The 20,354-nt window shown below is 42.7% G+C and overlaps 1 protein-coding gene across 2 annotated transcripts in view; it reads left to right on the top strand.

The window, feature by feature from the left end:
* LOC125905328 (glutamate receptor ionotropic, kainate 5-like) overlaps positions 1–20,354 on the top strand; it is a 369,618-nt gene that overhangs the window by 325,436 nt on the left and 23,828 nt on the right. For both annotated transcript variants that reach the window (XM_049603257.1, XM_049603258.1), the window contains exons 14-17: positions 2,682–2,791; positions 4,830–5,003; positions 14,058–14,223; positions 16,429–16,654. In XM_049603257.1, coding sequence (XP_049459214.1) covers positions 2,682–2,791; positions 4,830–5,003; positions 14,058–14,223; positions 16,429–16,654 — 676 coding nt within the window. The remainder of the gene's footprint in view (positions 1–2,681; positions 2,792–4,829; positions 5,004–14,057; positions 14,224–16,428; positions 16,655–20,354) is intronic.

A 20,354-nucleotide genomic window follows, 5' to 3' on the forward strand; every position in this document is an offset into this window, starting at 1 on the left:
ATTAAAATCAGCTGAAGATGCTACGCTATCCACTGAAGCAGTGCTTTCCCACACTGGCATCCTTCAGCTCAATGCTGATTTTATGCAGCTGGTCTTTTTTTTTTCTCTCTATGCAAGGCTCTTCAGTCCTCTAACAGGTAAAAACTACACAGAACTGTGAAAAAATGAGAACACTCTGCTTAAAGAAAGGGTTAAAATTAATACCTTACTGTACCAGAAGTGATGTGACACAGCAAATCAACCTTGTGGGTGTTTTTACATTTCACAGTCATGAGACCCGCTGGGCCACCCACGCTCCCGGCCAACATTCCTGTCTTTAAGAGACTGTAACGGGTTGAGTTTCAAAGCTAGAGTGATGATCCTGGTATCCTGAAGTTAGAGAACCTAAGAAATTCAGTGGTACCAACCTTGTCATCTTAGCCTCTCATGGAAGAGGGCTCAATAATGCTCCAAGGTTCGGCTAAATTTTTGGTTGGTAAAAGCAGCGTGACCATTGTTACAAAGGTACCTTGACCTCTCAACTCAAGATATCTGAATGAAAATGGACTCTGTGGGTTTGCATTGGTTACCCTTCACAGATATGCCTACTGTATGTTAGTCCCATACAGTTTGGGGCAAAAACCATGCAATTTATTGCATGCAGTATAAATGTGTTATTTTTGCCTATTTGAATATTTTTGCATACTAGAGTCCTTGAGCAATCATTTAATTGCATAAAGAGGGTATGACGGGCGGCACGGTGGTGTGGTGGTTAGCACTCTCGCCTCACAGCAAGAGGGTTGCTGGTTCGATCCCGGGCGTGGGAGCCCTTCTGTGCGGAGTTTGCATGTTCTCCCCGTGTCAGCGTGGGTTCTCTCCGGGCACTCCGGCTTCCTCCCACAGTCCAAAGACATGCAGATTGGGGACTAGGTTAATTGGTGACTCTAAATTGTCCGTAGGTGTGAATGTGAGCGTGAATGGTTGTCTGTCTCTATGTGTCAGCCCTGCGATAGTCTGGCGACCTGTCCAGGGTGTACCCTGCCTCTCGCCCGATGTAGCTGGGATAGGCTCCAGCCCCCCCGCGACCCTCAAGAGGATGAAGTGGTTAGAAGATGAATGAATGAATGAAATAGGGTATGACTGAAAAGCTGAGACTCTTGTCGATTCAATGAGACAATTTTTATTTGCATATGATGATGTTAGTCCCTATACTAGCCATTTCATTGTAGTGAGACCATTTTTTGAAACTTGACCTTGCTGTATAAATATTCTACAGTGATATCTAGGGTAATCACAGCCTCATGAAACTTTGTAGCCAGAAACTGGTGACCTCAAGCATTTGGAGGAGAGGTATTAGTCATAGGCATATCCTACTATTAAATGGAGAAACCTCTGTCCCTCCATCTGTCCGTCTGGCCATCTGTCATCATCCGTTTTCCTCCTCACTGCTTCGACCTACTTCTCTGAACTTGCACATACGCTTTCATCTTGGTCATATGATGCTGTTTTTGCATTTTTCCCACATTTGTACTGTTTATATTCGCGTTTCCACTACCCATTCATACTGTGAGCACCATTAGCAGCGCGAGCTGCACATGCGCGCTGGGACCACAGTTTGGCTGGGAAGCCTTTATCTCCAACACTTGCGGATCGAAACCTGAATGTGTGTACCTGCATGCCTCTGTGCCATCGGCCAAAACTATGCTCCATGTATTTTGCCATAAAGCATGTTTCTAAATACAGTGTGCATTGTTTGTCTTACATAAATATTTATTACACAGTGCATTTACAGTGCTCTGATTTTGCATCTCCTCTAATGTACTGTTTTTGATTTCTTATTCCTCTATACATAACACATCCCCGGGTATGGACTAGTTGAAAATTAAGAGGTTTATCAGCATCTTCCACAACAGAAGTGCTCACCATCCAGTTATTGAAAAATGCAATATTTGCAGAAATCTCCAAATGTCAAAATACAAAAGCAGGTTTCCACTCACTGCCTTTTCTTCAGCTTGTCAGCCTATTGCCCACCAAACAATAGGCTATGTGCTCTCTAACCTCCAGCTCATCCACAAGCACCTCAATTTCTGTGTCAGGAATATTTGTTTTTCTTGGTTTTCCTCTTAGTCGTTGCCATGATTTCTCGCAAAGAACCATTGGTCAGGCGGCTCATGTCTATGCATCAGCATTAATGGGGTGCTTTGCATTAGCCATTTATGGTTGAATGTGGGTGTGTAGAAGGTGAGATATGAGGCTGGTCCACACGCAGACAATTCCAAGTTGATTTGTGTATGTACATGTCCTCATTTGTATGTACGCAAACATTTAGTGTGGATTCTCCCCAGAGTTTTATCCCTGAGGCCGTTGAACTTTACACCCATATGTGATAGTGTACCATTTGATTGTGTCAGGGAGATCAAATCTGATCATACCAAACCCACACAGTCTGATGAAGAGTTTTTGAGTGTTAAACCGTTAATAGTTTGTTCAAAACTTTAATTTTGATTATTGCATATTAAGTCAGGAATATTTAACTGAAAAATACTTTTATTATTGTATTAATTTTTATTATTTTATTTTATTTTATTTGAATATTGGAGACAATTTTAATAAACTGTAATAGAAACACAATAAACAAATGAATTTTGTTTGTGTGTGTGTGTGTGTGTGTGTGTGTGTGTGTGTGTGTGTGTGTATTTCAGGGCCGTAAACCAGGTTACTTCTCTTTCCTGGATCCGTTCTCTCCGGCTGTCTGGCTCTTCATGCTGTTGGCTTACCTCGCCGTCAGCTGTGTCCTCTTCCTCGCCGCCAGGTAACACACCTGCCTCTATCTTTATGTGTGTGTGTGTGTGTGTGTGTGTGTGTGTGTGTGTGTGTGTGTGTGTGTTCACACCTATAAATAACAGCAAATCACAGTTTTCATCTTTCAGTTTTAATATTTGTCCTGAGTGTTAGAGGACAGGTCGTGTTTTCATTAAAAAATCTCACTCTGTGTTTGTCATTGTAACACAACGAAATGACATGAATGTCAAATTGCTGTCATGTTTCATAGTGTTGTTTTAACTTGTATTTTACTGGCAGTAATTGTAGGTCTCTGTGCCACTATTCTTTCTTATTGCTTGTAATTTCATTGTTCACACAAACATTAGAATGACTGCAACAGCTTTTTGTTTTTTTTAGATTCAAGATTCAAGACAACTTTATTAATCCCTTAAAGGGCAATTTCAAGGGCAATTTCATCCCTTAAAGGGCAATTTCAAGGGTAATTTCATTTGACAGCTTGCACTTTTTTTTTACTTTCCAGCTGACCACTTAAACACAGTTATTATGTTGTTTCTTTCTGCGTAAAGAGTATAAGTGCAGTAATCTGTCTGCCTTTCTCACCTTCAACTCTTTAACTGTGTCTGTCTAAGACAGGTTGAACAAACACATTTAACATCTCAGCTGTTTGTATTTAAAAAAAATCTTTTTAAAAAGAAAATGTTTTGACTTTTTTTTCTTTGAATTTCTAATCTTACTACAGGATACGCTTAGTAGTGGAGTGAGAGTCCTTTTGTGAGCCTGATAATAATGTAGTCGATTCACCAATAAATGTTTTTGCCCTGTTAAGCCACTATCCCACTGAACAAAAAATCTAGTAACACCTGGCCTTTGTCTTTAATGGAAAACGTTTTTTTCCCAGGACAAATGACTCTGCAGTTGTTACAATAGTATTTATCAACTGCGGCTCCAATTGGCTCTGAGTGACAGTGATGGAAATACAACAACCAGGTGGATGCATTAATTTTCGCCCCTTTTCTGGCCCGATACCATGGTAAACCACCACAAAGTAACATCTGACTCCATCCAAGCAGCTCTCAATCACAAATGCAAATTCATCTGCAGCAAGTTTAAAAGAGAGACTGAACAAGTAACAGATCCTCTACAAAAAAGAAGTAACCACAGTAACATTCTCATTGGTCTCCATGCTGCTTTCTACTGTTTACTAACCTGTTTTCTGGTGTGTCTGTGACGTCAAACCAGACAGACGCTAAAACAAATAGAAACGTATTCTTCTGCTGCAGAGCCGTGTACGCCCTTCTGGCCTACTGGCAATGAGATAGCAGTGCATTGCCTAGTTTTCCTGCATTCATGAAACCTACATATAAGCACTAGTTTTGGTGCACAAAGGGTATTAAGAAGCTTTGATCAGGCCCAAACAATCTGACCAGACCCTACATGGACCACGGCAGCAGTTTTGGGCCTGAACCTGATCAAAAACATGAATTTCCATTATAAAAAAAACATATACAATTTTTTTTTCACATTAAAACATGTATTAAATGCTAAAGTAACACAATTTCCGAAATGCACCTTCTGCCACCAAATGTTCAGCACAGTCCAAAAACACTCATATGCAATGAATATTGAATAGCGGTCGTTTAACATTTCTCCTCATTAATGAGAAGGGGGAGTTGGGATGGGCTGATGACAGCACAGACCATACATTATTCATGACATTACACAGACTATGAAGTCTGTTTTTAAAGCAAAAACACACTCACAAAAAACGGAGCTAACCCAATCAGATTCAAGCCCATGGAAATTTGGATAAACTACAGCCCGGTTGGACCTAGTTGGTTTCGGGCGGAGAATCAAAGCTTTATACTGTTTTCTGGAGTGTAAAATATTCCAAATTGAATTAATGAAGTCTTTGCATGGAGCCAGGGAGTGAGGCTCATCATGAACAATAGCAGGAGTTCAGTGTGTCCTTGCTTTTATTTTTGGTGCTGGTTATAAGAAAGTGTTCAATGTGCATTATGTGTTTGTGTCTCTGTGTCTGATTTTTATAAATGCCCCCCCCCCTCCAGGCTCAGCCCTTACGAGTGGTACAACCCCCACCCATGCCTGCGGGAGCGGCGGGATATCCTGGAGAACCAGTATACGCTGGGAAACAGTCTGTGGTTCCCAGTGGGTGGCTTCATGCAGCAGGGCTCAGAGATCATGCCCCGGGCTCTGTCCACACGCTGTGTCAGCGGAGTCTGGTTAGTACATCTCACTGCAACTGAAAATACACCCTCATTTGAATCAGTGCAGCTCTTTATCTCAATGACTTGGACTTTACTCACACTTTACACAACAAATTGCATCCTGATGTGTATTTGTAGGTTTCTACTGTCTTCTGATACCCCATGTACCTCATTCTTTTGAAGCACTGGTTGTGCACATCCACAGAAAATAACACAGTGGGTTAGCAAGACACACTGTCCAAGATGCAATTAAACTAGGTTTTATGTCCAGCGGAATTATGTCCATATTAGAACATTTCCAATATGAACTACAACCAGTAACCGTCAGTTTCATGACAGGAAGTAGTGTGTCCTTTATGTAAAGACGTCTAGTGAAAGGGGTTAATTAAGCCAGTGGTACTCAAACTTTTCCTGTCATGGCTCCCTTTAGTGGAAAAACATTCAAATTGGTAAACTTGAATGTTTTTGGATTGTTTTTTTTTTTGTTTTTTTTTTTGTTTTGTTTTTTTGTAAATATACACTCATTCTTTTCCCCTTTTTGTCTCCAAGTGTCACATCTGTTATGTCTTCTTATGTTTTGTCCCAGGAAGAGTAGCTGATGAGCTAATGGGGAACCTAATAAAATCAAATCACATAAACACAATTTGAATTTGATGCCCGCAACAAGTTCCAAAAAGGTCTCTGCTGTTTGTATTTTGCATTTTATAATACTCCACACATTTTCAATGGGACACAGGTCTGGACTGCAGGCGGTAAGCTCAGTACCTGCACTCTTTACTACGAAGCCACGCTGTTGAAACACGTGCAGAATGTCTCTCATTGTGTTGCTGGATTAAGCAGGGATGTCCGTGAAAAAGCCGTCATCTGGATGACAGCATATGTTGTTCCATGACCTTTATGTACTTTTCAGCACTCATGGTGCCTTCATAGATATAAGAGTTACCCATGATGCCATGGGCAGTAACACTCCCCCATACCATCACAGATGCTGGCATTGAACTTTGAGCTGGTAACAGTCTGGATGATCCTTTCCCTAGAGGACACAACATCCACAATGGACTCCTCAGATCACAGCACACTTTTCCACTTTGTGTCAATCCATGTCAGATGAGGTTGGGCTCAGAGAAGTCAGCGGTGTTAGTAGATGTTGTTGATATATGGCTTTCACTTTGCATGGTAGAGTCTGACCTTGCATTTGTAGATGCAGCAATGAACTGTGTTTACTGACAGTGGTTTTCTAAAGTGTTCCTGAGCCTATTGACTAATATGCTTTATACAGTCATGTCAGTTGCCAGTACAGTGCCATCTTAGGGGTCACAGGTCACAGTCATTCAGTGGTAATTTTCAGCTTTGTTCCTGACGTGAAGAGAGTTCTCCAGATTCTCTATATCTTTGTTAATATCATGGATTGTAGATGATGAAATCTTAAATTCTTTCCAATGGTGCGTTAAGAAACATTGTTCTCAAACTACTGGACTGTTTGCCCACACAGTTTTTTAAAGTGACCATCCTTGCTTGTGAACAACTCAGCCTGATGTTGTATTCAATCGGATAAAGGTCAAAAAGGATTTACATGTGGTATTTTTATTTACCTTTTACACAGCATCCCATCTTTTTTGGAATTGGGGTTGTATATTTCTTGGAAGCATCCCCTGTTTTCCTTTCTATCCTTGTCAAACATCTGTCCATTCTGTACACCTACAGCCCTTCTGAATGAACACCTTTACTGTTGTGAAAGTACAATTTCTTGACTGTTCCACCATGAAAAAGATTCTGACATCCAAACATTAGTTCCTCGAAACATTAGTTCTGCATCACATTTTTACCCTTGGTCATGCGCCCCACCTGTCACGCCTCACACAGCTTGAGAAAAGCTGAATTAATCTAATGAATAAGATAATGATAATGATAAATGTGAGTGCAGTGGGGTCAGCATAATTGTACAGATTAGGAAAATGAGTTCAATAAGTGCTTAAAAGAGTTCTGCTATTGTTCTTAGTATTTACTGGAGCACAACTTAACAACTGTTGTTTGAGTAGGATGTAATGAACTGATGCAAAGGAGACCTGTGGAGGTCAGAGGAAAACTAAATGACTGTTTACAAAGTAGAAGCTCTAATGAGGGTTTTACATTTTTTTTCTGCTTTAAGATACAACCACAGTAAGTCAAACAACAACAAAGTTTTGTCTTGATTGCAGCTCTGTTACTCTAAACTCAGCTCCTTAGACTCAGGATTTCAAAATGCAGGTAAAGTTTCTGAGTACCTAAAATAGTTGCAATGGCTCCTTGTGTGATGGTCTTTTTTTCTAGGTACAGCTAAATTCTACATGTATATATAATCCAGCATAAATCTTGAATCACATCAAAGAAATCTTCAAACAGTCCTGGTTATTCTGAAAAAGAAAACGTGCGGCACATCCATATTAGAAGCTTTGAGGGGCTGATAAATGGAAAAAGTAGTCTCTGGGCCTGGGACTGAAATATAATAGATATGCAGCCTGTTGAGATCAAACAGGTTATATCTGTAACTTCTTAAAACTTTGTTTCACAGGAAAGTTTTGTGAATATTTAATGTTCTGTCTGGTTTCATCTCACCATTATTTTATTTATTTGATTTAACTTATATTTGCTTTTTCTTTTGCCTTTTCCTTGGAGAACTCTTTGTAACTTTGTACACGAAGTTGCTCGTGTCACAGCTGCTTGTCTTCAAATTACAGTCAAGTTCCTCCTTTCCTCTCCTCTCCTCTCCTCTCCTCTCCTCTCCTCTCCTCTCCTCTCCTCTCTGTCTATCCCTCCCTCCTCAGGAACATTAGCTGAAGGTGAACAGATGGTAATGTGTCTCTCGTGTGAAAATGATGATGTCAGTTTCTCTTCTCATTTTGTTTCCGCTCCTCTGCCTTCTCCTGCTCACCTGTCCTCCTCTCAGGTCTTCTTCTCCTGTGCCCTCACCTTTCATTTCCTCTCCTCCTCTGCCCTCTCCTTATCTCCTCCTTTCCTCCTCTCGTGTCTCTGTCCTACACAATGCAGCATCTTACTGTACTTTTTCTGCACATACAGATTCCACAGCAGCTTAGATGTCACAATCTTCTAATGTCTCCTACAAATTATGTTTCTGTATTATGAAATAATCACATTGTGGTGACAACATAATCACTGCCTGGATTCTACATTTCTGTACCATGCTTGATTCACAGGGAGGTGGTCAGGGTGGACAGCATACACACAAAGTGTGGGACTGTGACAGCAGAAACCAGGGTTCAAATCCAGACTCCTGTGCAGAGTTAGGTTATGGCAACATATGCACTTTGGTTAAGGTTAGAGAAAATGTGTGATTTCTGTTAAATGTAAATGTGCAACCTGAAGTTACAAGAAGTTCCTGGTGTGTGCCGATGATGAGGTATCCACATTTGCTCCTTTAACCTGTAGGGTGCTTCAGGGGTCAATTCTTGGACCCATTTTATTTTCATTACATATGTTTCTCTTAGGGCACTTAATCCATCATTCTGGTTGTGTGTTTTATCATTGCTACGCAGATGATACACAACTTTACCTTTCTGTTAAGCCCACTGACCTCTCACATCTACCTGTTCTATGCAAGTGTCTGGCTGAGATCAGCAACTGGATGTCACCAAATTTTCTTAAATTAAATTACAATAAAGTTCTGGTTTTGCCCCAAGATCAGGTCTCTAATAACATCATCCAACATCTTGGGTCATTTGACACAAATAGAAAATTGCTTGCTAAAAACCTAGGAGTCACTTTGGACTATCATGTTTGGGGACCTCAAAATTACATCACTGCTCTTTGCAGACAATGTGTTTCTGATGGCTTAATAACAACGTGACCTCCAGTATGCCTGTTGGTTTGCAGCTGAGTGTGAAGCAGTAGGGATAAGAGTCAGCACCTCCAAGTCTGAGGCCATGGTTCTCTGTTGGAGAAGAGTGAATTGCCTCCTCAAGGTTGGGAGAGAGTTACTGCCCTTAGCAAAGGAATTCAAGTATCTTGGTGTCTTATTCACAAGTGAGGGAAGAATGGAGCGTGAGATGGATTGCCAGTTTGGCGTGGCATCTGCAGTGATACAGGCGCTGCGCCGGACCATCGTTGTGAAGACAGCTGAGCCAGAGAGCAAAGCTTCTGATCTACTGGTCAATCTACGCCCCAACCCTCATCTATGGTCATGAGCTTTGGATAATGACTGTAAGAGTGAGATGGCAGATACAAGCAGCCGACATGTGTTTCCTCAGTGGGGTGGCTGGGCTCAGCCTTGTATATACGGTGAGGAACTCAGACATCTGGAGGGTTCTTGGAGTAGAGCTACTGCTCATTTGCATCAAAAGAGGCCAGTTGAAGTGGTTCGGGCATCTGATCAGGATGCCTCCTAGGTGCCTCCAGGCACATCTAAGAGGTGGAAGCCCTGGGGCAGACCCAGAACATGCTGGAGGGATTATATATTTCATCTGGCCTTGGGATCCATCAGTATGAGCTGGGAAGAGAGACGTCTGGAGTGCTTTGCTCAGCCTTCTGCCCCCGTGACCCGGCCCCAGATAAGTAGTTGAAAATCGATGGATACTTTCACATTAGAAATATTGCAAAAATATATACACTGTTATCCTTCCAACAGTGAGAAACAGTTATTCATGCTTTTGTGTCCTCCTCCTTTTTAAATATCTTTTAGTAAGTCTCTGACCAGACATCGTCACAAGTCTATCCCAAAGAAGAAGCTTTTAGGTAGATTATTTGGGTGAAAGTTTCGCTTTTATATATATTTAATTTACCTTTTTTTTGTAATTTGCCCTTTTTTATGTGTCAATATCCCATTTTAGTTTGCAAGTGTTAACTCTTAAGATGGGTTAGAGTGGAGTTAGGGTTAGGGTTTGGGGTTCAGTTAGGTGGAATGGCATGTTGATCTGATGTGTGACATGGAAGGAGAGGAATGGTGATGCGGCAAAGTTTTGCTCCTCCACTCAGAGGACTAGTATTCGATCCCCAACCAAAGGGTAGACCACTGGACCTGAGGACGGAGGAAGAGGCATGTCCAATTTTATTTTTGAGTTGATGGTGGCTGTTTGATGAGGTGACTTAAGGGGTGGGGTCCAGGTTGATTCTGTGGTTATGCTGGGGGTGATATTGGAGGGTGATGTTACTCTCATTTTTAAATAGTTATGAGCTGTCATTAAATCGTCTACTAAAAATTTCAACAAGAAGAATATCCAAACCAAACGTCCCTCCTGCTGGCTGTGGAGATTATTTCTTCAATTGTCCTCCCCTTTCCTTCTTCTCCTGTGTTTCCTTCTCTCCTCTCCTTTCCTCTCCTCTCCTCTCCTCTCCTCTCCTCTCCTCCCTTATTCCCAGTAGCTGCAGTCAGACAGATGGTGGAGAGATAGTGGAGGGACTGGAGGGGCCATCAGCATCTTTTCACTGACAGCTCTCGGCCTCGCCGGGCACTTAGCCTGATAAAAACTCATGATGGTGGTGGCACAAACTGCAATATACTGATTTCTGTTAGTCCGTCTGTTTGTCTGACTGACTACCTCGTTGGCTGGCAAGCTGGTCAGGCTGAAGAGGTCTAGTAACTGAAGCTGAAGAACTCCAGCAATGCTTGTAATGTGAAAGGTCTAGTGTGTAGGATGTAGGGGATATATTGGCAGAAACACAATGCAATATGATAAGTATGTTTTCTTTAGTGTATAATTACCTAAATAAAAATCATCATGTTTTCATTACCTCAGAATGAGACATTTATATGTGCATCGGAAGCAGGTCCTCATTTACAGAGATTGCCATGTTTCTACAGTCCAAATGGGACAAACCAAGCACTGGCTCTAGAAAGGACCATTCATGTTTTCGCCTTTTTCCAGTTTAAATCACCAGGTCTGTTTGTCCTGGTGAGGACTAGACCTCTGCGGATAATTCAGCTCCAGATAAAAACTTCCTGAATGCCTGGATCTTAAGTTATCAGAGAAAAAATATGAGCACAGATTAGCAGGTGCTGGGCTAGCGACCCGTGTCTGACATGCCAAACAGTATTGGAAGAACACTGATTTGTATCATACTTTTTTTTTACTGGTTTAAATCACTGGGTTTGTTTGTTTTGGTGAGGAGGCACCTCTGCAGATGATGATATCATGATAATGATATTAAATCCTTCTAAAGCTTACACACTGTTCCTTTAAGGGAATATTTCACCCACAAAATGATCATTGTAATATCAATGACTCACACCGTGTTATGTTGAATTTGTGAAGAAAATGTTTTACAATGAATGAAGAACCCAAAGAAGGCGAGCATTGTTCATGAATCAAAGTCATAGGGCATTTAAAACAACAAAACATCTGTTTACAAACTATCACACAGCTCATAAAGTATACGTTTCCTTTATCCAGTAGTATGCTCAGAACTTCCAAAACGCATACATTTTCACTAAAACTGTACTATTTAAAACATTTCATGCCTCATGAAGAACACGCCCTTGCCCGGGTGTGCTACTCGTCCATGTCTGCGAGTGTTTATGCAGAAGTGTTTTAAATATCAAATCAAGTTTTTCATATAGCATGTTGCCCAAAGTGATGTAAAAGACAAAATGAATGGCACCCAAATAGCAGTTAAAATTTAAATAACAATAACAACTAGTCCATACCCATTGAGTGCTATGTTGCCCACGTACAGTTTCACATGGTGTGTATTTGGGATACAGGTCATAGGAAATTGCAGATTAAATAGTAAACTGAACCCATTAAGAAGAGCAATGTATTCAGACAGTTTTTGAAAAACGTGGGACATACAGAATGACTGACTGACAGAATGACACACTGACAGTTGCCATGATTATGTACAGCATACCATACCATGACTTAGTCATACCAAAATTTAGAAAAAAAACAAACAAACATTGGGCCACAGGGGGAGCCACATTTTAGCCATTTTTAAGCATTTTTCTGTTGTTATAGCGCCACCCAGTTGCCAATTAGAGTTACATTTCTCCAGTCACCTTGAGGCGTCCTGTTCTACATATCTACCAAGTTTAGTAAAAATCAATGTGGCGGTTAGGCCTAGATAAGAAATTAGCTCTCTAGCGCCCCCATTTTGTTTGATGGGGTCAATAATGGAGGGGTCCCCTCAGATTATGTGTGGTCATATGCCTACAAAGTTGCGTGGTGATCGGTGAAACCCTTGAGATGTTATACACCTTTATGTGATGAGCCACGCCCTCCCCAATATTCATTGCCTTATAGAAGCTCAGTTTTAGTAAGTTTTCCAACTTTTGCCAAGAGGGAACTTTAGATATTGGTCCCTAGATTATGTTCACCGAGTTTCATGCAGATCAGTCAAACTTCCTAGGAAGAGATCGATTTTAAGTGTTTTTCAAAAAATTCAAAATGGCTGAAAATCTATATAACTGGAAGTTATGGGTTCTTTGTTCCTCATGAGGAGAGGCATCTCTGTGCAAAGTTTCTCTACAACATACAGGGCATGAGGCATGCCCATTCAAAGTTTGCAATTTCAATCAGTTGTATAGCGCCCCTCTTTGGTCAATTGATGTAATATTGCTTCATTCACATCCTCCCATGACCCTCTACCACTGTGACAAATTTCACATGGATTGACCAAGTCAGTGAGGAGAAAAACATGGAACAGACACATAGACAGAGTGTTCGTCATTATATAGTAAGATAATAAATGGCAGTAGAAATTAGAGAGCAATATTATATGTTCACAAATCTCAAACAGAATAAAAATCTCAATTACCTACATAAAAGGTTACAAAATACTAAAATATTGAGAAGACTAAGAGCAACCAAAGGCCACTGAAAAATTGTATATATGAAGATTTCTCTTGAAAGTGTCAATGGAGGGGCAACACTGATTGAGAGTGGAAGGCTTTTCCAGAGCTTTGGAGCAGCCAAAGGCATAATCTCCCTTACCCACTAGCCTTGATTGTGGAACAGTTAAAATACATTGTTCTGAGGATTTAGGAGGCCTAGTGTTGGAGTGAGGGCAGAGAAGAAGAGAGGAAGAAGAAGAGGTGCCAGCCCATGACAAACTTATCCCGTATTACATTGAATTCACGAAGAAAACTTAACGAAGATTCCAATAACGGAGAAAATACTTATAAATAGTAAGTTTTAAGTGGAAAAAAGTGTGTTTTGGAAGTACTGAACATATCATTTGGATTATACTGCACAAGCTGTGTGAGCGAAACGGTGGTGTGGTGTTAGCACCCTCACAGCAAGAGGGTTCCTGGTTTGATCCCAGGAGAGAGCCCCTCTGTGCGGAGTTTGCATGTTCTCCCTGTGTCAGCGTGGGTTTTCTCCGGGTACTCCGGCATCCTCCCACAGTCCAAAGACATTCAGGGGATAGGTTAATTGGTGACTCTAAATTGCCCGTATGTGTGAGTGTGAATGGTTGTCTGTCTCTATGTGTTAGCACTGCGATAGTCTGGCGTCCTGTCCAGGGTAAGCGGTTACGAAAATGGATTGATGGATGGAAGTTGTGTGAGTTTGTAAATTGCTGTTTTGATGAAGTTTTGCTAGTGTTAAACATATGTCTTAAGGCATCAAGAATTTTCTCAGTTTTTGAATTCTTTGTTTAAGTTTTCTTCATAAATTCAGTGTAACACTGGCTGAGTAATTAATACACAAATGATTATTTTTGGATGTAGTATTTCTTTCTGCCTATTTCTTTAATTCCTATTTTCCTCACGCCTGTCTAATTTCACCTCCCTCCTCTTCTCCATCATTAACTCCTCCTCCCTCCCTCTCTGTTTGCCTCCATCTCTCTCTTTCAAAGCTCGGCTCCCTTCCTAATTCCCTTGCTCATCACTTCCGTCTCATTTCCTCTGCAGTGGAGGTGTCCTGCTCCTCGCTGCTGCAGCCTGAGTTCATGTTTAGGTTGATGATTTTTACCTAAAAATCCTGACGTTTCCTGCAGTGCTCTCCATCTGTCTCTCTCCTGCTTTCCACTCGGAGCTCTTAATGAAGAGAGAGGGAGAGAAACAAAAGGAAGTGAGGGTTTGAAAGTTTTTCAGGGTAAATAAAGGTTAAAGCGACTCTTCTTCTCTGGTCCTCTCAGGTGGGCATTCACCCTCATCATCATCTCGTCTTACACGGCCAACCTGGCGGCATTCCTGACCGTCCAGAGGATGGAGGTTCCCATTGAGTCTCCAGATGATCTGGCTGACCAAACCAACATCCAGTACGGCACTATCCACGGAGGATCTACCATGACCTTCTTCATGGTGAGAAGGGGAGAGACATTGTACGCTGTCTGGGTTTAGTTTTAGAGGAGAGTCGTAGTGATATTTCTTTAGAGGAAGATTTATATGGCTGATCATCACCATTAAAGGGATAGTTTGCATCTTTTAAAGTGGGATTGTATAAGGTACTTATCCATAGTCAGTGTATTGCCTACAGTGGATGGTGTTCGGCATGCTAATCTGACAGGGAAGCAAAACGATGTACTGCTGTGGATGGGGGCAGCAACAAAACTTAGAACAGGTGCAAAACTTAAATCAATTTAAGTGTTCACTATTTTCTCAGCTTTACCTTGCCATCAAACCCTAATTTCTGACGGGGAACTGATGCTACTCTACTGCACTTTTCAAGCCAGACTCCATTAAGAAAAACAGTGATTTAACACTGCTGAACACAGGAGCTGGTGGTCTACTGCTACCTCAATCAGTTAGTTTGTGTTGTTGTGTGATTCTGGTGTTTTAAAGGGTCAGTTTGGGTTCACCAAAGTCACAAAATGAACAAACTATCTAACTGATTGAGGCAGTAGTAGTAGAGCTTTGATAGGGCCCAAAAAATAAGGCCCGACCCAACAGGAACCTGCATTGTTTTTGTTCAAGTCCAACCCAAGGCCAAACCATGGCAACAGTTTCTGGGCCCAAGTCCATTTAAAACCCAAATTTCTATAATATTTTCTATATTATTCTTTATTATATAAATTTCTATATAATAAAATATTTATTATAAGTTAAGGGCTGACATGTTTCCTGGCACCACCTCTTCTTCTCTTCCTTCTGTCTGTTGGCGGCTCTCTGTCTCATGTGTGTCAGGTCCGTGTAAGGCGAGGTGCACCCCTTAGTGCACACTCAGTCCATGGTGATGCAACACGCAGATGACGCTCTCTGCTGTATGTTAAGCAAACCTCCCCCACTGCGCTGGAAATAGAGGCAAACACTGCCAGCTACATCGCCTTGCAGCCCCTCTCTCTCTTTCTCTTGTTTTTTCCCTCAGTCTAATGCAACTCTTGCCATTAATGCACAACAACTGCCAGTTTGATGTCTCTCCTGTGCAGTACACTGGAGTTTGTGTGCGTCCTATCAGCAAATGACCCACTAATTTAATATTTTGTCAGCTGAAATTAAATTCTAAATCTCACCATTTTCATTAGTTATAATGGGTTGATGGCAACACAGCCCACATTTTTTTCAAAACACCCAAAACTTGGCATGAACCCAACCTGACTCTAAATCAAGGGAACTTTGAGAAATTACAGCCAAATCCAGAGAGTCGGATCAGGCCCAAATGGGTTCAGGCAAAGGATCAGAGCTCTAAGCAGTAGACCAGCAGCTCCTGTGTTAAGTGAGACAAAAATAGAGCATAGCGTTAGTTCAGGCATGCCACGATGTTAAGCTCAGCTCACATCCCAGCTGCATCAGCTGATCTCAAGCAGCTCAATCAGCTGATTGATAGAGGGGAGCAGATGGATCACATGATTCCTTTCTACACAATTGGCAAACCTCATTCAGGACACCCTATTTAAACTGCTCTGGCCTGTCTACTGTTGCTGTTTCCTCTGCAAGCCTCTTTGCAACCCGCCTCCACCCCAGCTCCTCCCTTTCACGTGGAGGGCAGAGGGGTGTGCTCTTTCTGCCTTCAGCTTCCCATGTAGGCACGTGGAAGGGCAGAGAGGTCCCAGAACAGAGCCATACCGCCAAATATCAAATTGTAAATAGAAATTAAGTTTTCTTTGATTAAAGTGAACCTGACTGAAATACTGTTTTTGTCAATGGAGTCTAGTGGCTTTGACGAGAGTATAGGAGTTTGGTTGTATGTTGTATGACAAAATACTCTTAATATTACATACACTTAAACTGTTACTGTTTTTTTTTTTTTTTACTGGGACTGTTTTTAGGTGGCTAAAATACATTTTGCTGCTGCCCCCGTCCACAGCAGTACATTGCTTAGCTACCATGGTCGTACTCCTGCTGCTTCTTCTTAAGCCGTGCCAACAGCCATCTACTGTATGTAATACACTGACAAGGGATAAGTACGTCATACCTCAAGTCCACTTAAAAAAATCCAAACTATCCCTTTAGTATTGGAACTCACTCACTTCTCAATAGCAACAGGGAACAAATAAATGTGAACACCTGGAAAATTATCGATAACCATCCCATCTCCACCTACACCCCTCTCTCTTCCTCCTCCTCCAGAACTCACGGTACCAGACGTACATGCGGATGTGGAACTACATGTACTCCAAGCAGCCCAGTGTATTTGTGAAGAGCACCGAGGAAGGCATCGCCCGCGTCCTCAACTCCAAGTACGCCTTCCTGATGGAGAGCACCATGAACGAGTACTACCGCAGTCTCAACTGCAACCTCACACAGATCGGAGGACTGCTGGACACCAAAGGATACGGCATTGGCATGCCTTTGGGTGAGTTACAATAACCAAAGCATGTACTTTGTAACATATTGGGACATTTTTGAAAGTTTAGACGTTAAAAAAAAATAAATGCATTTCTGGAGATTTTAGATAGATAGATAGATAGATAGATAGATAGATAGATCATCCCAAAGGAAATTAAGGCAACCAGTAGCTTATTCAACAGCAACACAACACATCCTCACACAGGTGCAAGTGCAAAAAAATGCAAAACTAAAAACACAGTAAAACACATTAAAAGGGCTAGATCATGCCCAAAGGTCCATTGCACTTCTCTCCTTTAGGGTGGAGTTGAAAATGTTGTTGATGTAACAATCAGAGTGCAAATGCTGGCTTGAATTTAGAATAAGGTAAGATTACAGGTGTTGACACCAGATGAATGTTTCCATTCTTCCTGTAAACAAAGAAAAAGCATCAACCTGCCTTTGTGTGTATACTTTTTGCCTTGTTTATGTGACATGTAATTGTGTTTAGTCTGCTGTCACATCACATATTGTTTGTAATATATTGAGGCTGCCTTACGTTTTGTCCAGCACCTTGTGTGTCAGTTCTGTTTTAGCCGTTAACCAGGTCATATTCTTTGTGCAGCTGCTGTTCTTGGCAAATTAAATCCATCCTGATTCCAATTTGGCTTTGGTCTGCTTTTGCCGGTGTCTCGCCTCACCTCGTCATCTGCCTCAGACTTGTTTCTGGTGATAAGTGTTAGTGCATAGATTAGCATAGTTAATGGAGGAGGGAGGAACAGATGTGGGGAAAAGAGAGGGAGCAGCGGGAAGACAGAGACAGAGGAAAAAAAACAGATGAGGAGTTTTTGGGAGACCGGCCTGTCAGTCAACCTGCCTGTTAAGTGATGAAAATAAAAGCAGCCGAATCACCTCAGTGCCCCTGGTAGACGTTGTCTCCCATGCTAACTGTGCTGACTGACAGTGAGCGATTAGCATCAGCTTCAGAAGAGAAAATGAGAACTTGCAGCTGCTTTAAAATCATTTTGATGTTCATATTCTGGGAGTTTAAAGTTCAGCTTGTTTCCATCTGACAGTGAACGTCAATCTTTTTAACCATGACCCCCATCATCCCCTAAAGCGGTCATTAGTGTAATCACGATAATCCTCCATAAGGAGGAACCCAAAACAATCGCTATGGAAAGGTACATTACAAGATACCCCCAGGGCCGAGCAAGAGCAGGGGAGGATGATCGGCCCACAAGACAGACCATTGTTATGACCACCCATGACGGAAAATTGACTATGGAACAGCTAAGTGATTCATTCCGGGTCTGCAGATGTGGGAAGATATGCAAAAATGAGAGGGGTCTGAAAATAAATCAGTCAAGGATGAAGTGCTTGCAACCTGAGCGTAATGTGCAACACACAGGGAAACCTGGTGAGACGGAGGAGAGGCCGGGGCAGGAGGCAAACTACAGCCCCCAGAATCTCCATGCACATGACGAAGAGGGGGCAGGATCAACATCGCTGATGTGCCAGAGGACACAAGGCACCAGTCTGAGATGGAAGGCACTCGAGATATCAGACGACCTGGACAGGACACCTGCGCAGGAGTGGCCCGGAAGGAGAGAGTAAACTGGCTTGCTGCAGTGGCAAGGAAGGAGTGGGAGATGATGTGATGTGGACCGGATACTGGAAACAGCCTTGGGAGATGTGGGGAAGAAGCTCATAAAACCAGCAGCACCATCTATCCCCTTTAGAGCTGAGGAACTGAGGTGGCAGGAAGTGAGCACCTTTCTCAAAAAGGCCAGAGCAAAATCAGCCCTGGGGCCTCACGGCATTCCGTACAAGGTGTACAAGTATTTCCAAAGGCTCAGGAAATGGCTCTGGAAGTTACTGAGGGTGGCATGGAGGAAGGACTTCCTTGCTGACGGTTGGCTTGTGACTGAGGGATGCTTCATCCCTAAGGAAGAGAACTCTTCGGATATCAAACAATTCCATACCATCTCACTCCTCAATGTTGAAGGTAAAATCTTCCTTGGGATTCTGGCAAATGGGCTGACTACCTCCAATGTTGGACAACGGATATATGGACACGTCAGTCCAAAAGGGTGGAGTTCCAGGGTTACCTGGCTGTCTTGAGCACACTGCCATAATCAGCAAGATTATCAGCGAGCCGAAGAGGAACCATGGTGACCCGACAGTTCTGTGGTTGGACCTAACAAATGCCTACGGGACAATACCGCACAGGCTTGTGGAGTTGACGCTGAAGACATACCATGTCCCAGAGCGATTCCAAAAACTCCTGCAGCGCTACTTTGAAAACTTTAGCACGCGGTTCACCTGCAGAAACTTCACCACCAACTGGCAGAGGCTGGAAGTGGGTATTGTCATGGGCAAAATCAGTACCTGAAGGGAGATGGATCTTGGAGGACTTGGTTGAACTTGAAGACTGGACAAGGATGGAGTTCAAACCTAAAAACTCCAGAAGCCTGGTACTGAGGAAGGGGCGGGTCCAGGATCGGTTTCATTTTAAGATCAAAGACATCATCATCCAAACAGTCCAAGAGAGGCCGGTTATAAGCTTGAGGAAGTGGTACAGGGCAGACCTCAACTATAAGCAGAGTGTGAGGGAGGTGCTTATCCAAACAGACATCTTGATGATGTCTCTGGAGAAGAACTGCCTATCTGGCAAGTAAGACCTGGAGCTACCAACATGGGGTGCTGCCGAGATTGCTCTGGCCTCTGCTCGTTTATGAGGTACCTGTCTCCACCGTTGAGAAGCTGGAGAGGAAGATTAACACCTACCTGAGGAGATGGCAGGGTGTCCCAAGAAGTCTTTGCTCCATCGGGCTATACAGTACAAGCAGCAAACTGCAGCTCCCAATAACATCAGTGGTCGAGGAGTATAAGACAACAAAGACACACCAGGCCATGATGCTGCAAGACAGCAGGGATGAGAAAGTATGCCAGACAGGCATTGTGGTGAGGACAGGCCGCAAGTGGTCAGTGAAAAGAGCATTGATGGAGGCCGAGAATCGACTACATCATGCCGACATCATTGGGTCAGTAGCCCAGGGCAGGCTTGGATTGGGTTGTTCCACTAGATCAAGCTGGAACCCAAAGGAGAAGAGCAGCATGGTGCAGAGGGAGGTCCATAAAGCAGAGGAGGAAACCTGGCATGTCAAGGCTGTAGCCATGAAGAAACAGGGCAGCTGGACAAAGTGGAAGCGAGTGCAAGGAAGGGCTCTGACTTGGCAGGAGATCTGGAGCATGGAAGGACATCGAGTAAAGTTTTTGATGTGTTCAGTCTATGATGTCCTGCCTGCTCCATCAAACCTCCACACATGGGGGGTGGCAGAGAGCCCCAAGTGCAAAGTCTGCGGAAAGTTTGCAAACCTTGAATATGTCCTCTCATCGTGCCAGTCAAGCTTGGGAGACAGGAAATTCCGATGGCATCATGATAAGATTCTGGCCCAGCTGGCGGAAGGTGTGGAACAGGCATGGAAAAAGACAAAACAACTTTCTGATGGGCCCCACTTTGTCCAATTTGTCAGGGCAGGAGAAAGTCCTGCAGTAGCAGGACGAAGGAGCAAAGGGGTCCTGGCCTCAGCAAATGACTGGGAGATGCGGGCAGACCTGAAAAAGCAGCTCAAATTCCCAGAGGAGATAGCCCATACCAGCCTCAGACCAGATATCATTCTCTGGTCTAGAGGTACCAAACAGGTGGTGCTAATAGAGCTGAC

The sequence above is a fragment of the Epinephelus fuscoguttatus genome, linkage group LG17 (genome assembly GCF_011397635.1).
Source record: "Epinephelus fuscoguttatus linkage group LG17, E.fuscoguttatus.final_Chr_v1".
NCBI lineage: Eukaryota > Metazoa > Chordata > Actinopteri > Perciformes > Serranidae > Epinephelus > Epinephelus fuscoguttatus.